The 16,733-nt window shown below is 32.6% G+C and overlaps 1 protein-coding gene across 2 annotated transcripts in view; it reads left to right on the top strand.

The window, feature by feature from the left end:
- Positions 1–16,733, top strand: part of Pp2A-29B (Protein phosphatase PP2A regulatory subunit A) — a 53,294-nt gene that overhangs the window by 13,570 nt on the left and 22,991 nt on the right. For both annotated transcript variants that reach the window (XR_012756722.1, XM_075368472.1), the window contains exons 6-8: positions 1,091–1,208; positions 11,230–11,395; positions 15,599–15,753. Coding sequence is in view for 1 of the 2 variants with exons in the window: in XM_075368472.1 (XP_075224587.1) it covers positions 1,091–1,208; positions 11,230–11,395; positions 15,599–15,753 (439 nt within the window). In the remaining variant the exon portion in view is untranslated. The remainder of the gene's footprint in view (positions 1–1,090; positions 1,209–11,229; positions 11,396–15,598; positions 15,754–16,733) is intronic.

Raw genomic sequence — 16,733 nt, 5'->3', positions numbered from 1 at the left:
TTTTGTGAAAGTTTATTTTAGTTTTTATTACGAAATCATATTTTTGTAGTTCTTGTTTTATGTCTTGACTATATAATGCCGGATATAACTTAAGGGAGCATTAAAAAATTGTTTCCATTTCTGAGCATATCAGTGACACAATGACAAATAGCCTCTTGAATGTGATGTTGGCCTAGGGACAATAATATTATATTAAAATGATTTAAAGAAACTGGTTCATTTTCACCCCAAAAGAAAAGCAAATGTGGCCATAAAAGAAAAACCTACAATGTAGGATCAGTTAGTGAGAAAAAGTAAACTTGATCCAAAATTGTTGCTCTAGATTTTGATCGAGAACTAACAGCCCAGATTTAAACGTGACAACTGTTAGTCACTGACTTGTAGTTAGATGGAAAACTTTTCTGCCAGTTAAAAAGCAGCTTTTAACACCAGCAGTTGGAAAAAAGGCCCTTGTGGGCCAAAGTAGACTGAAAAAATTTTGTGTTTTCCAACGAGTCACATTTTTATGTTCAGGGGCACAGGAACCCTGGCCCCTGAAAATTTTAAAGCATCAGATGAGAATAAAAATCTTGCTGCAGATGAAAGCAAGTTAGAAGAGCATCAGACGAAAATAATCACCAGCTTATATTCAATAATCAGTTAAACATCACCAGAAAAATTTTTTAGGGTTCTTTTACATTTGAAGGCCTTTTTTATTTACTTCCAGTAGATGGATGCAAAAAGTGATTATTTTATCAAGATTCTGAATGAAAGGATTGTAATACAACCCAAAATGAATTGCCGCAAGACAAAATAGGATTTCAACAAGATCTGGTATATCCGCTTTCAAGTATTCAAATTCATATAAAAGTAACTAACTTTAACTAACTAATTTTTAAACAAGTGATTTGCAACTATGAGTTTACCACTAGACTAGCCTGTGGGCTAAAATAGATGAGTTAAAATTTTGTTACAGAAGTTTATTTATTTATCATCAGTTCTTGTTTTGTTGATATTGCTATTGGCCTTTAGGGTTTTAAATGTCTTATCTGTTTTTAGAATTTTTTTTACTCTAAAAATATTATATTTCACTCTTTAATCTTTTTTTCAGTACAATAGAACATCTTTTACCTCTCTTCCTTTTGCAATTAAAAGATGAGTGTCCTGAAGTACGTTTAAATATAATCTCTAATCTAGATTGTGTAAATGAAGTTATTGGTATTCAACAGGTATTTATTTTCATTTTTATATATATTTTATTCTAATTTATTGTATTTGTATTATTTTAATGTTTAGGACTGATAAAATTAATAGCAACTAAAATCTACTGTTTTACATTCTAATCAGTAAGTTCTTTCATTAATAAGGTTTATGGTGAAAGTTGTAAGCAACGCCACATTTTTACACACAAGTAGTATGGAAGGATTGTTCTTTGTTGATGGTATGGTTTTTTGAAAGTATACTCTTATTCCTAAAGCTGTATAGTCTCCTGTTAGTTCAAAGCTCTAGTCTCTTTAGTTTCCTGTTATCACAGTGATTTTTAAAATACTATGATAACAGCTGATTTATTGATTAGTTATCATGAAAACTTCATACCTTAGTTAATCTCAAATAACATAATAACCAACCACCAAACACAGTAACAGAAAACCTAAAAAACCAGTACCAGAAGTAGACTATTTCTATTACAATGCTTACAGAAATTGAAAGACACGTGTGTCTAATATGGCTGACCATTTGTTGTGTAAGCGTAGTATTACTGATTATGAAAATAATTTAGAAATTTGTAAGAGTTTAAGAATGGGTATACCTGAAAAATATTTTATCTATAAATTTAAACAAAGTATAAAAAGATAAATCAATAGATCGTTTTTGAAGATGATCTAATTAAAAATATAGTTGATTCTAGCAGTTGGCAACAATGTTTATAAACGTAGTTGCATATGATGTTTTAAATTTATCATTCCAGTTGAGAGTGAGTTGTATTGTTCAAGTTTTGTGGTTGAGTGTAAGATTAGAATTTGTTGTCTAAATTTGTAATTTTTTATTAATTTATTGTTTTTGTTTGATAATAGTAAATTTTGTACAAATTGATAATGTAGTATCCTGTGAAAGTCGACTTTTGGTATTAATTTTTTAGGTTTTCTGTTGCAGTTTGGTGGTTATTTTGTTGTTATTTGAGGATAATAAGCACAGCGGTTAGTATGTTGATAATTATGAATTTTCAGAAAGTTACTGTAGTTAATATATGTTTTATGTGTAATTCTTTAATTCATTAAAGTTTTTTTTTTTTTTTTTTTTTTTTCTCTCGTGTCATTAGACTGGTTTGATGCAGCTCTCCAAGATTCCCTATCTGGTGCTAGTCGTTTCATTTCAGTATACCCTCTACATCCTATATCTCCAACAATTTGTTTTACATATTCCAAATGTGGCCTGCCTACACGATGCATTCCAGGATGCCTTAGTATGTGGCCTATAAGTCTGTCTCTTCTTTTAACTATATTTTTCCAAATGCTTCTTTCTTCATCTATTTGCCGCAATACCTCTTCATTTGTCACTTTATCCACCCATCTGATTTTTATCATTCTCCTATAGCACCACATTTCAAAAGCTTCTAACAAGTTTCACTTCCATATAAAGCGACACTCCAAACATATACTTTCAAAAATTTTTTCCTGACATTTAAATTAATTTTTGATGTAAACAAATTATATTTCTTACTGAAGGCTCATTTCGCTTGTGCTATTTGGCATTTTATATCGCTCCTGCTTTGTCCATCTTTACTAATTCTACTTCCCAAATAACAAAATTCTTCTACCTCCATAATCTTTTCTCCTCCTATTTTCACATTCAGTGGTCCATCTTTGTTATTTCTACTACATTTTATTACTTTTGTTTTGTTTTTGTTTATTTTCATGCGATAGTTCTTGCGTAGGACTTCATCCACCCGTTCATTGTTTCTTCTAAATCCTTTTTACTCTTGGCTAGAATTACTATATCATCAGCAAATCATAGCATCTTTATCTTTCCACCTTGTACTGTTACTCCGAATCTAAATCGTTCTTTAACATCATTAACTGCTAGTTCCATGTAAAGATTAAAAAGTAACTGAGATAGGGAACATCCTTGTCAGACTCCCTTTCTTATTACAGCTTCTTTCTTATGTTCTTCAATTATTACTGTTGCTGTTTGGTTCCTGTACATGTTAGCAATTGTTCTTCTATCTCTGTATTTGAACGCTAATTTTTTTTAAATGCTGAACATTTTATTCCAGTCTACGTTATCGAATGCCTTTTCTAGGTCTATAAATGCCAAGTATGTTGGTTTGTTTTTCTTTAATCTTCCTTCTACTATTAATCTGATGCCTAAAATTGATTCCTTTGTCCCTATACTTTTCCTGAAACCAAATTGGTCTTCTCCTAACACTTCTTCCACTCTCCTCTCAATTCTTCTGTATAGAATTCTAGTTAGATTTTTGATGCATGACTAGTTAAACTAATTGTTCTGTATTCTTCACATTTATCTGCCCCTGCTTTCTTTGGTATCATGACTACAACACTTTTTTTTAAGTCTGACGGAACTTCCCCCTTTTCATAAATATTACACACCAGTTTGTATAATCTATCAATCGCTTCCTCACTTGCACTGTGCAGTAATTCTACAGGTATTCCGTCTATTCCAGGAGCCTTTCTGCCATTTAAATCTTTTAATGCTCTCTTAAATTCATATCTCAGTATTGTTTCTCCCATTTCATCCTCCTCAACTTCCTCTTCTTCCTCTATAACACCATTTTCTAATTCATTTCCTCCATATAACTCTTCAATATATTCCACCCATCTATCGACTTTACCTTTCGTATTATATATTGGTGTACCATCTATGTTTAACACATTATTAGATTTTAATTTATGTACCCCAAAATTTTCCTTAACTTTCCTATATGCTCCGTCTATTTTACCAATGTTCATTTCTCTTTCCACTTCTGAACACTTTTCTTTAATCTACTCTTCTTTCGCTAGTTTGCACTTCCTGTTTATAGCATTTCTTAATTGTGTCGATAGTTCCTTTTACTTTCTTCATCACTAGCATTCTTATATTTTCTACGTTCATCCATCAGCTGCAATATATCGTCTGAAACCCAAGGTTTTCTACCAGTTCTCTTTATTCCGCCTAAGTTTGCTTCTGCTGATTTAAGAATTTCCTTTTTAACATTCTCCCATTCTTCTTCTACATTTTCTACCTTATCTTATTTACTCAGACCTCTTGCGATGTCCTCCTCAAAAATCTTCTTTACCTCCTCTTCGTCAAGCTTCTCTAAATTCCACCGATTCATCTGACACCTTTTCTTCAGGTTTTTAAACCCCAATCTACATTTCATTATCACCAAATTATGGTCGCTATCAATGTCTGCTCCAGAGTAAGTTTTGCAGTCAACGAGTTTATTTCTAAATCTTTGCTTAACCATGATATAATCTATCTGATACTTTGCAGTATCGCCTGACTTTTTCCAAGTGTATATTCTTCTATTATGATTTTTAAATTGGGTGTTGGCAATTACTAAATTATACTTCGTGTAAAACTCTATAAGTTTGTCCCCTCTTTCATTCCTTTTGCCCAGCCCGTATTCACCCACTATATTTCCTTCCTTGCCTTTTCCAATGCTTGCATTCCAATCTCCAACAATTATTAAATTTTCATCTCCTTTTACGTGTTTATTTGCTTCATCAATCTCTTCGTATACACACTCTACCTCATCATCATCATGGGCGCTTGTAGGCATATAGATGTTAACAATCGTTGTCGGTTTAGGTTTTGATTTTATCCTTATTACAATGATTCTATCGCTATGCGTTTTGAAATACTCTACTCTCTTCCCTATCTTCTTGTTCATTATGTAACCTACTCCTGCCTGCCCATTATTTGAAGCTGAGTTAATTATTCTATAATCATCTGACCAAAAGTCGCCTTCCTCTTCCCACCGAACCTCACTAATTCCTATTTATAAGTAATTTAACAAAGTTATTGTATTTCAAACCTTAAAAAATGTGTCTTCGTCATCGAATTTCTCTGTTTTACACTCGAAAATCATGAACCGGAGATAGATTTTAGGACCTGTTTTATTCGATTTTTCAGGTCAAGAAATAATTAAGTTAACACCTTATATAACGCTTTAAATGAAAAAAACTCCAATGAAAAGCAATCATTGCTTACTTCACTTTTCAGAATTTAAGAAAATATTTGGGATGGCCTACAACACGCTAAATTATCTAATTTACTTGAAAACTGGTGTTTACTTATTATGACCAATTTTATTTTTATCATATGTTATTTATGTATCAAAAGTGTTAGAGAAATGTCAGAACAAAAGTTCTAAAAAAGTTAACAGAAATTGCAATAGTTCATGAAGTGGGATGGTTTTAAGTGTTGGATATGAATTAGCAGCTAAGTTCAGGTGCCAGTTGGACCGCTTTCAAAAGAGAGTGGATGAAATGTATACATAGAGAAAAATTAGGTGCATAAGGGCAAAATGGCTTAAAGAGCAGCGAGTGCAGGGTATATAAATTTACACAAACAACTGACCTTGAGCCCTGGCGATAAGGAATATTTATACTATATGTGTGAACTGGTATGGGTGATTATCTTTGCTGTTGACTGAATATTGTGGCCTAGTCACACTTAGAGTATTGTAATTGACTATTTTTTTATTTTATTACCTGTGTTACTTTCCTGTATTACTATTATTATTACAAGTTGTGTTAGCATTTTAAAAATGTTTAATATCTAGTTTATTTTTAGTGTTATGCTACTTTTACAATTTTACTAAAAATTTTCACTTTATCTTCAATTAATAATTACCCAAATAAAATAAATAATTTCTTTATTCTGATGGGTACATAATAATACATGATATAGATCACATGTATAGATTTATAAATATAGAAAAAATTGTATAAGGTAAAAAGCATAGATCTAATTAAAATCCATATTAATTATTTAAATAAAATCGCATGAAATATGTAGAAATAAATACATTATCAAAAATTATTGCAGAATAATCCCAAATTCAGATTGAAACATTGAACGGGATGAAGAAAAATTAAGGTCTTTTAAAATAATTCAGTGACAGTAATATTATTTCAATAAAATAAGCCATTTAGTTGTGTTTTAAATTTGTGAAAAGTTTTCTAATGGTTCAATAATTTATTAAAAAGTCAGTAGAAGCAAGAAATATTAAGGGCTCATTCAATGGATCCAAGGAATAGTAAGGTCCTTTCTCATAAGCTGAAGTAATGTTTTGAGTTATGCAAAAACAGATCTACGGTCTGGTTTGGTAGGGATGGATGTTGTTACTTTTTATAGAGTTAGTGCTATTCTGTTTAGTAAAGATTGCACACATTCATAAATTTAAATACATGGATGAGTTAATTTATTAAATTTTCTAAATATTAGTATACATGATTTATACTTATATGCCTAGATTTGATCGGATAGTCTGTTTTTATATCTTAACCTTTTCCCATCACAATGTTGGTACCTGATTTGCCTCCCTTCATAGTCTTATGCTACCCTTTTGTGAAAAAAATTTCAAAAAATTACAGTATATTAAAGAGATTTAACAGATTCTGACAAAAGAAACGTTACGATGGATATTTTTTATCCCTGTAACAAAAAAAAATTGAAAAAAGTACAAAAATTATGATAATTTAATTGCAGAATTTTTTTGCGCATTTCTACCTCGTTTTTTATTAACAAAATTTTTTTTTTGCTTTGTGTTTATGAAACAGTTTGCTGATTTTAAAAATAATACTTTCAAGCAAATCTGTTGAAAATTGGGCAAAACTTATGTTAGTATAAGTGAACGATTCAGAAAACCGTTTTATAAAAATTCCCATCACTCAAAAGGCTATTCAGATTGACAAAAAACCATTTTTACTGTATACTGTTATTCATTACGAATCGTTATGTGTTTCATATTTACCGATCTCTTTTGTCAGAAAAGATATTTTAGACCTCAAGTAAAAGTGACGTATTTATGACCACAAATTCCTTTTTTTTTCTGTGTGCCGTATAACATAATTTATTATGTGTTTTAATACATCGATATTATGCTAATATAATAAGCTATTTTTGTAAATAATAAATAAATCCGTAACCCTCATAGCAATTATAGTACACAAGTCACACACAAGCACATTTCTGAGAAAAAAGTGGTCATATTCTTTTGTAGTCTAAATAAAACATTTTACATCGTATAAACCTCGTTCAAATTGTGTAATAAAACTGATTCCTTTGTGAATACAAAACAAAATAACTGATTTAGATGCCATATAAAATTATTTTGTAACAGCGTTTTAAAACTGACGCCGTTCGTAGCCAATTTAATGGCTACATGATCTGAAAAGGTTAAAAACTTTTTTTGACTATTAAGAGAGCTGCAAGATATGACATTATTCTTTAAACAGTAATATAGGTAACAGTAAGCATAGGTAAGTAAGTATTTAATAATGAGGATGTGGTTAGGTTTTTATTAAGGTGCTCAAAAGCAAAACAATAGTTTGATTTTGTTACAAACAAATAAATATGATAATTTCCTGAGAACTTGTTATCTAATAAAACACCCAGAAATACTATTATTATTATTATTATTAATGGGAATTCTATCTGCACGATCAGCCATGTTTCCTCAGTTTTTTCATAAACTCATTTAACTTTGCTTTGAAACTTTTTATTGCTTGATAGATAATTTTGTGTTTTGCTATAACTTTTTGGTGGATAGCATTTTTGAGTTCTGTATTGAATGGTGAGTGCAGTAAAATTTTTAGAGACTAGGCGTAAGACATTTGAAATACTGTTAAAGAAAAATGTTTACCTAGCAATATCAATCAAACATACAGGCCGTGAATGTTATCTTGATATATGAAATAAGATGCTAAGGAAATAAATTCTGTAGAATATCCATAGAAGGTCTTGTCATATGAGTGGTGCCACCATCTTGTTAAAACCAAATTCCTCAAGCTTTAATTGTAAAGACACATGCAACATTGTCACTTGTTGATTAGAAGTGTATGAGTGTCCTCCTCAAAGAAGTATGACCAAATGATACTACTTAGCTTTGAAACTGCACACTGTGGTATTTTCCTTAGAGCTATCTTAAGTATTTTCAAGTTATCTGTATTTTCAGGTTAATATATTAAGAGTTATCTCTAAATATTTTTTAAGATAAAGCCTTGAAAATTTGACTGTATTCAATTGTTATACTCGGTTGTGGTTTCCAACAAGAAATTATAGCAGTGATCCATTTAGCAATGAGAAGCTTCAGAATAAAACTAAATAAATGAGTTTATTAACAGAGGAAACATTTCAGTGGTTAAATTGCTAAGATCAAGTGAAAAATTGTGATAATTACTCTAAAGAGAATTGAAATTTTGATTATGATGATCAATGTTGTTATTTTATTTTATTAACATCAGAAACTCTTGTATTATCCTATCTTGCCAGACTATAAGAAGAATTGTTTTTTGATTCATGATAATTCATGACTTATAAACTCTAGTTGCTGATTACTTTCATAAAGTCATCTTTTTCTTTTTCTCCTTACTCCCCTCCGCTGGACCCACAATTAAGTAATTAAGTATAATACAGCGTAAGGGGTGTCCTTTCTATTCTAACAGCTCTTCCCACCTACCGGCAGTATGTCTGGCATGGCAGGTCTGGCTGCTAGTTGGATTAGTAAGCAACCCATTAGAGTACCTCACTTCCTGTGTAGTTTTTTTTAGCAGTGATCCTATATGAGGCTCTCCAGCTTCCAGTTGTCATTATTCAAAAACTACCACAAGGGGTCCTCGATCCCTCATCAAGAACAGCCCACCTCGGCGAATCGTCCTCTCCAGATTGAGGCTTCCCTCCCTAACTAAACACACACACACACATGATTGAGGTCCCAACTGTCACGGGATTTTGTCTTCAATATTCTTGAAGCTAGCTTCTCCACATTTACCCAGACCTGCCTACTGGAAAGCATATAACCCATAGTCCTCTCTGGTGTAAGCCAGGTCAAACCCAGCTCTTGTCGAACACCATCCCATCTACAACAGTGGTATATGGTGTGCTCCAGTATGTCCTGTGATTCACAGTATCTACAAACATAGGTTTACCAAACCAGCACAGGTATCCCTCAAACTGCTCATGCCCGGTTAGCAGCTGGGAGAGGTAGAATCCCACCCTCCCCAAAGCCATGCTGAACCCACAGATCAGTGCTATGTATAATGCGTCTTGTCCATTCTCATGTAGGGGAAGCATTCCAGACTTCCTACAAATCTCTCAAAAAGATTTGGCTAGCCTCAACTTTAGGCATTCCATTATACACCCTGTACAGCATTTGATACTCTCATCTCTTGTATTCGCCTCCTCCCAGCGAGTGCAACAGCCTTGGACTTATGTTGGAGAGGGGCAAACTAAGACCTCTCAAATGTAGCCGTATTCACTGACTTTTTGCACAACGGCATTCACCATATCCTCAACCTCTGCTTCAGTATAGCTGGCAACCAGGAGGACCAGGTTGTCGGCGTAGGCAACCAGGTCAACGTCTCCATCAAATTTAAGACTCAACAGCCCTTCGAAGGCATGATTTCACAAGAGTGGGCCCAAGCTCAACCCCTGCGGAACCCTACCATTCCATTAGCTTACCAATCGTGTTTAACAGGGAAATAGGACGATAGGCAACGCTACCATATTCTGTTAGTGCTTTCTTAGAGATTAAGGCCAGCAGTGTCTCTTTATACTATGGAGGGAAACAGCAAACTTGTAGCACACAGTTTAATGCGTCAAAGACTACCCAAGGGTGCCTTGAGACAAGCTTCTTAATAATCGACCTGGGTCCGTGTTTTGGCCCGGGCTCTTTATCTGCTTGTAGCTGCAAAGCAGCACCTTGCATTTCATCAATTGTGAATTGGTGAATATGGACCACATGAATCTATCTCCAAGGTGACTCAATGACTGGGAAAAGCTCGGAAATTGTATGGACAGCAACATCTCTACTAAGTGGGGTAACAGGTTTCCTAAATCTGCTCATAACAATTTTACATGCCCCCACTACCATGGATAGACGTTAAGGTCAGCCAGCAGTTTTAGCCAGGCCTTTGCCTTAGCCTCCTTTATGACAACATTCAAAGCACCTCTTGCACGCCAGTAATCCTGAAGGAGTTCAACTATTTGGCCAACATGTCTATTGGCCCTCTGTAATTCCCTCCTGGCTGCAAACGCAGCTGTTTCTCCGCAATATCACTGGATCACCAATATACTCATTGTCTACGAGAACCCTTTCAGTAACAGCTTCTGATAGGATCTCAGGTATAATTGGGTTGTTTGTTTGAACCTTTGCAGCAATCCTATGGGCAACATGAGCCAGTCTACAACGGTCATCTGGATTCCCATTTATTCTTTCTCTGTAATGTTTAAATATTTACCTTTCTTTGAGTGAACAGATTTATACAGCCTGAATTTAGTGCATGAAATTAAGGAATGACATGAATTAAAAAGTTTTTCTATTGCAGAATTTTTATAATAAAATTATTTCTTGGGAGCATGATGTATTTCAGATAATGTTGCTTGACACTAGTGGTTGTAGGATCTACCATTTAATTTTAACTGTTTGTCTGCATTGTGCTTATATATGTTGCAGTCTATGTTGTTTAAACATTTTTAGAAGAAATTATTTATTTAGTGGCCTATATTTTTCTCAATCCTTACTTTCACTTTTTTAGAATACTGACCAAAATCTTTCAGTCAGAGGGGTAATTTAGTATATATTGAGGAAATTTATTAAACTAGATGGTTTGTAGTATTCTGTGTTTTTAGTTATTGTGTAAGGTGTCAAATTTTACACTAGATGAATAAATTTTTTTTTTTTTACACTGAAGAGATTATTCTTTTTAAGAAAAATACTCTTAAAGCTGAATAGCATTATGTATAGAGATGGGGGTTGTTAAGTCTTTGCATTTTAATTTAAAGAAATAATTCATTTAATAATAATATTTAGTGTATAAAGAATAAGGTAAATAACTTGTAGGGTCAGGTGCTTGTAGTCAACTTGTAGTCCTTGTAGGTCAGGTGCTAAATAACTTGTAGGTACCTGATTTCTAAGCCTCCTTATATTTAGGATTTTATACAATTTATAAATTTTTTCTATGAAATACTTTACAGGACTAGCAGATGGACAGTATTTTCTAATATATTTAATTTTTTTTACAGCTGTCTCAATCACTTCTTCCTGCAATTGTAGAACTGGCTGAAGATTCAAAATGGAGAGTTAGATTAGCTATAATTGAGTATATGCCCCTTCTAGCTGGACAGCTTGGTGTTGAATTCTTTGATGAAAAATTAAATCAGCTTTGTATGAGTTGGCTCGTCGATCATGGTAACTATTTAATGTAATGTTATTGTGAGCATATTTGACTTGTTATAACTAGAAAATTAGAGGATCTTTATTCTGCAGAAGCCTGGAGCTTCATGTGACATTGTGGCTGTAAAAATTCTAAGGTTTTTTACAGAACAAAGTTTATTGTATATTTCTGTGAAAGTGTACTTGTTTTGTTTAATAATTTAATTTAACAAGTATTTTTATTTATGTAAATTTTTTTTTTGATGTATCTCTTGGTCTGATGCATATTGTGTTCATTTATTTACTTATAAATCTATTTTTGGTCAGGTGAACTAATTACATTGGAATAAAATTACTTGTATATTTTAAACATCTTGGTTTTCTTTTGCTAGTCCACTGATTAGCATGTTTTTTTTTTAAACTATCTTATGGAGTTAAGCCATATGAACTCTTAAAATGGTTTATGTGCCATCTCAAAAGAGCATAGTATTTTTATAGTTCTATTTAGCACCTCACACTACCATTCTATGTCATGCATGTAAACACCCTATTAGGATTAGCTATATTAAACATAAATTAATTGATTAAAATTAATTACTATTGAAAAGTGCGCAAAATGTTTCAAGGAACATTTGGTATATCTTGTCATGTGTGAAAAAATTAGAAATGAAAGTAAGGGTTATTATTTGATTTTACTGATTTGCTTGTAGCAAAAGAACGCTAAAGGATTTCTCACCTGGTCTTCAGTTTAAAATATACTCAGAAATTATATTGTGACAAGAATATATTCTTGTCACCTTTTTTCTGATTAGTATATAAATTCTGACTATATTGACGCTGAATAATGCACAAATTCATTTCTGTTGAATCCTGACTATTTACAATGCAGGTTATGAGATATTGTCGTGTGTTTGTGGCTCGATCAGGATATTGAGAGATTGACAAATGAAAATGTTTAATTACAATTTATTGGTTTAAAAACTAGACAAATCATTAATAATAATAATGACAATAATAGTAAACAGCAATAATAAAAAAAATTAAAAAAAATTGTAATCACAACCACAATAATAATCAGAATATTAGTAATAATATTATTAGTAATTCAATAAAAAAAATCTCAATAATAATTAGAATGACAATTATGGCAACAGTAAACAATAATATTAAATTTCAATAACAAACAAGTAATCATAGTAATCACAACCACAATAATAATAATAATCATAAATGTCAATAATAATAAAAACAAACAGTGGTTACATACAAAACAGAATTTAAAGTAATTGTCAGGATTTTTTCACATGTAGATAAATAATGAAAAGCAGAATTCAGTCTTACTGACAAAATCCATAAGTATGACACCACTAGCACTTTTAACTACTAGTCATGTGTTAACAACAATAGTACAATAGATAAGACAGTTCTTTAACTGCAAATACCTTTGCTGTTCATAATTAGAACTATCCTAACAGTTTATGAATGAAATTTAGTACATTATCTCTTTTACTTATAGTCTAACAGTAACTCACTGAACCATTTCTTGTTTTTGTGTACTGGAATTACTTGTAATGTCACTGTAATTGTGTTTAATCTAAATTAGAAATTCACTCCTTCACTGATCTCGCAGAATACTCTTGCTGACTGACATCTCACAGACTAAAATCTCACAGATTAAAATCTCACAGATTAACACCGCCGACTCACATTTCACAGACTGATGTCACAATGCCTTGCCTAGTCTGATTTGCAGAAATCTCGCTGACTGACATTTCGCAGAACTCATATCTTGGAGACTGACATCACAACATCTCGCATAGACTCATTTTGCAGTACTCATCTCATGGATTCACATCTCTCAGACTGACATCATAACATCTTGTTTAGGCTGATTTGCAGAACTCCTTTTCGCAGACTCCCTTTGCGGAACTGATTTCAACTGGTCTTCCCTGGAGTATGTATTCTATCTTCTTTTTCTGCCAAACCAGACCCAGTGAGCATGAGAACGATCGACTGAGCTCATGCATTCCTAGCTTAGGTCCGATAACTCTTCTCACGGAGCAACATGTGTTTAGGTGTGTCTCAGTGGGTAGTAATCCAAAAGACGATTGTTAAACAGACCTGTTAGCTTTACTAAAAGGGTTCCTTTTAGCCCCTTTCTGGATTCCTCAAATTATTATATTTTCTACAACTTCTTAATTGTTAGGAATTTGTTACTCAGTTCTGTTATACCGGTCTTGTTACAATATGATTCATATTCTCCATAAAAACTTAGGGGGATGTCTTTTGGGAAATTTCAATTGAAACATCAGGGGGCTTTTCAGTGGAGGTTGAAGTTTAAAAATGGCATATTTAATGCTGCAAATATATATAAGAATAGCACATACCGATATATGAGGGCATATCAAATTGAGACTATATTTTTTAAAAGGTTTTATTTGATGTAATCAAATAGCCATGCAAACATCATTTTTCAGTGTAATATCCTGCTTTGGAATTGCATTTTTCCCAGTGAATTGGAAGGTTTTTGATCCCGCATTGTAAAGTGAAGCGGGTTGTGTCAAGAACCAATTCTGCACAAAGATCTCCACCGCGACATCGTCTTAGAGTCATTGTCCTCCTAGTGCTTCTTTAAGCAGGCCAAAGAGATCAAAGTCACGGGCAATAGGTCAGGGCTATAGGAAGAATGGTCAAATTGAATTCATCTCATTTTCTCTGATTTTCTGCAAGTTAGAGCTGCAGTATGGGGCTGAGCGTTGTCATGGAGGAGAATAACATCTCGAGTCAGTTGGTCATATGGAATAAGCAATCTGTACCTCATTTAAAAGCTCACAGTAATAAGCAGCATTTATTGTGCGACTCATGCAAGAAATCAATGTGTAAAACCCCTCACCAGCTGAAAAAAAACAGTTGCAAGCACCTTGCCAGCAGAGTCTTAGCTTTCACAGGGGGTGCCTCTCCCTTCGACCCTCACTCCATGATGGCTTGTTTGGATTCGGGCATGTAATGATGTACCTGTTTTGTAGCAGGTGATGATCGAATTCAAAAATGCATTCTCTTCTCTTGCAAACTGTGCTGTAAGCTCGTGACAAAGAGATTATTCCAACCTGTGATGCAATTTCAGAAACTGTCATGTTGATCTCCTTCAATAAGGTTACGAATCATGTGAATGTTCTCTGTAATGCTGGTCTGAGGATGGTGAACATATGCCTCATTTTCAACCTGTTAAAGTCCTTCCTTGAATTCCTTATGCTAGCCAAACATGCAAGCCCTTGACAGTGTTTGATGTGTGAACTGTGCAGTCTTTACAAATTTTTTACTGGTTTTATGCCTTCATGAGTGAGAAATTTAATGATAATGCGTTGCGCAGTGGAAGGCTGCACCTGTTACTCTGACATCGCGAGTACTTCTGCTAAACTGGTCTGAATTGGACACCGCTTGGTGTGTTGATTCCTGACATTTCCACCAATGCACTCTAGAAGTGGCTGCCCTCTTTCTTCAAACTTATGCACTCAGAATGAAAAGTTTTATTTATATTTGATTCACCCTTGTTTGTTTATAAAAAGGCTAGAGTTCTATTAATTCATGCAATTTGAGAAAGAGAACTGAGTGAGAGAGAGGAAGAAAAAAGGGAGAGAGTGAGAAAGAGGTAAAGAGAGAGATAAAAATAGACTTGTGGGTAGAATGCTTCATAGCCCTAGAAACTATTCAATTCACTTATAAAAATTTGAGCTGTTAATATATGTTAACATTTGTGAGCGATTTTCAGGTGACCTTTGTAAAATAAAATACCATGCATATACCAGTTAGCTGATAACCTTGGTGGAGTGGTAGCATCTTGGCCTTACAACCAGAGGTAACGGATACAAATCCCGGTCAGGCATGACATTTCTCATATGCTACAATTTTCCAACTTCTACTTACGCACAAACTTGTTTGTAAGCTTTTGTGTTGAATTAATTCATTAGTCAAAAAAGAAAAAAAAAATCTTATTACAGCCTGTTTTTCTATAAGAGATTATAGTAATGAAAATCTTGATATTTTCAATCTTGGGGAACTAACATGATTTCCATCATTTGTAAAGCTATAAATTAAGAATAATTAAATATCTATCATTTAAGGTCAGATGAAAAATAATTCCAAGCTTTCAGTGCCAGAATAAATGCTGCAATGGCATTTGTGGAAAATTATGATAGTTTTTATTGTGCATTAAGTGTATTTTATCCTTTTTTTTTTCAGTGTATGCAATTCGCGAAGCAGCTACACACAATTTGAAAAAGCTAGTTGAGAAGTTTGGTGCTGAATGGGCACGTAATACAGTTATACCCAAGATACAATGTATGTCACGGGATCAAAATTATTTACATAGAATGACATGTCTTTTTAGTATTAATGTAAGTAAATAATTTTGTATTTTTTTCTTTGTATTTATATTTATGTTACGGTTATATTTATGTTATGGTACTGAATTTAAATTAAATAATTATAAACTATGTAATAATTATTTATGAATAATTGTAAATTAAATTATTATTTTAATAATAACTATTATTAACCTGTTATAACTATTATTTTTTATCAGTTAGTCTTGTAATACCTAGTATCTTTGAGGTAGATGATGAATCATAGATATTTCCATTATAACTTTTATTACCTTTCCATCAAACCACATAGCTTTGTAATATCTTTAACTTAATTTATCCGCAGTTCTTTTGGTTTCCCTTGTTTCCCTGCCATTTAATTTGTAATTTAGCATTGTCGGTGCTATTGGTTTTTACTTTATTCTCTTAATGTGCCCAAAGCAATTTAATCTTATTTTTTCCACACCTTTCAACTTATTTTCTTTATTTGTATAGGCCCTTGGTTTTACAATCCTTATACAAACCATTTTTTGTCTTGCCTGTCATAATTTTAAGAAATTTTATTTTTGTAGTTTGCTGTTTATGGTCGTCTTTCTTTTCTCCAACTTTATGGTCTTTTGTTTCTCCAACTTCTATACCACTTATCAGAATTGGCCACATAATTTCAGTGATCTAGGATATCTAAAATGGGAATAAATTATTTTTATGTAGATTTCAATATTTCAGATATTTTATTTGTGCTTATGATTTTGGCAAGGAATTTCATTGAATTTGAGCTCATACACAATTTTTCTCACATTTTCAACAGTTTGGTGGTATTTAGATAGAGATTGATTATCAGTTAGGTCAAGAATCTTATAACTGTTGTAATCTTCCAAAAATGAGAAAACCACTTAATTCTTTATAGTTGATAGACACTCATACCGTTAACAAATAAGTATTTTCCAGTTGAAAATAAAATTTGATTACTGTTCTTTTTAATTTTTTAATGATATATTTGTGATGTATTGATT

This window comes from Lycorma delicatula, chromosome 6 (genome assembly GCF_047948215.1).
Source record: "Lycorma delicatula isolate Av1 chromosome 6, ASM4794821v1, whole genome shotgun sequence".
Lineage (NCBI taxonomy): Eukaryota > Metazoa > Arthropoda > Insecta > Hemiptera > Fulgoridae > Lycorma > Lycorma delicatula.
The sequence above is the reverse complement of the archived record's forward strand: the minus strand, read 5'-3'. Positions and strand labels throughout refer to the sequence as shown.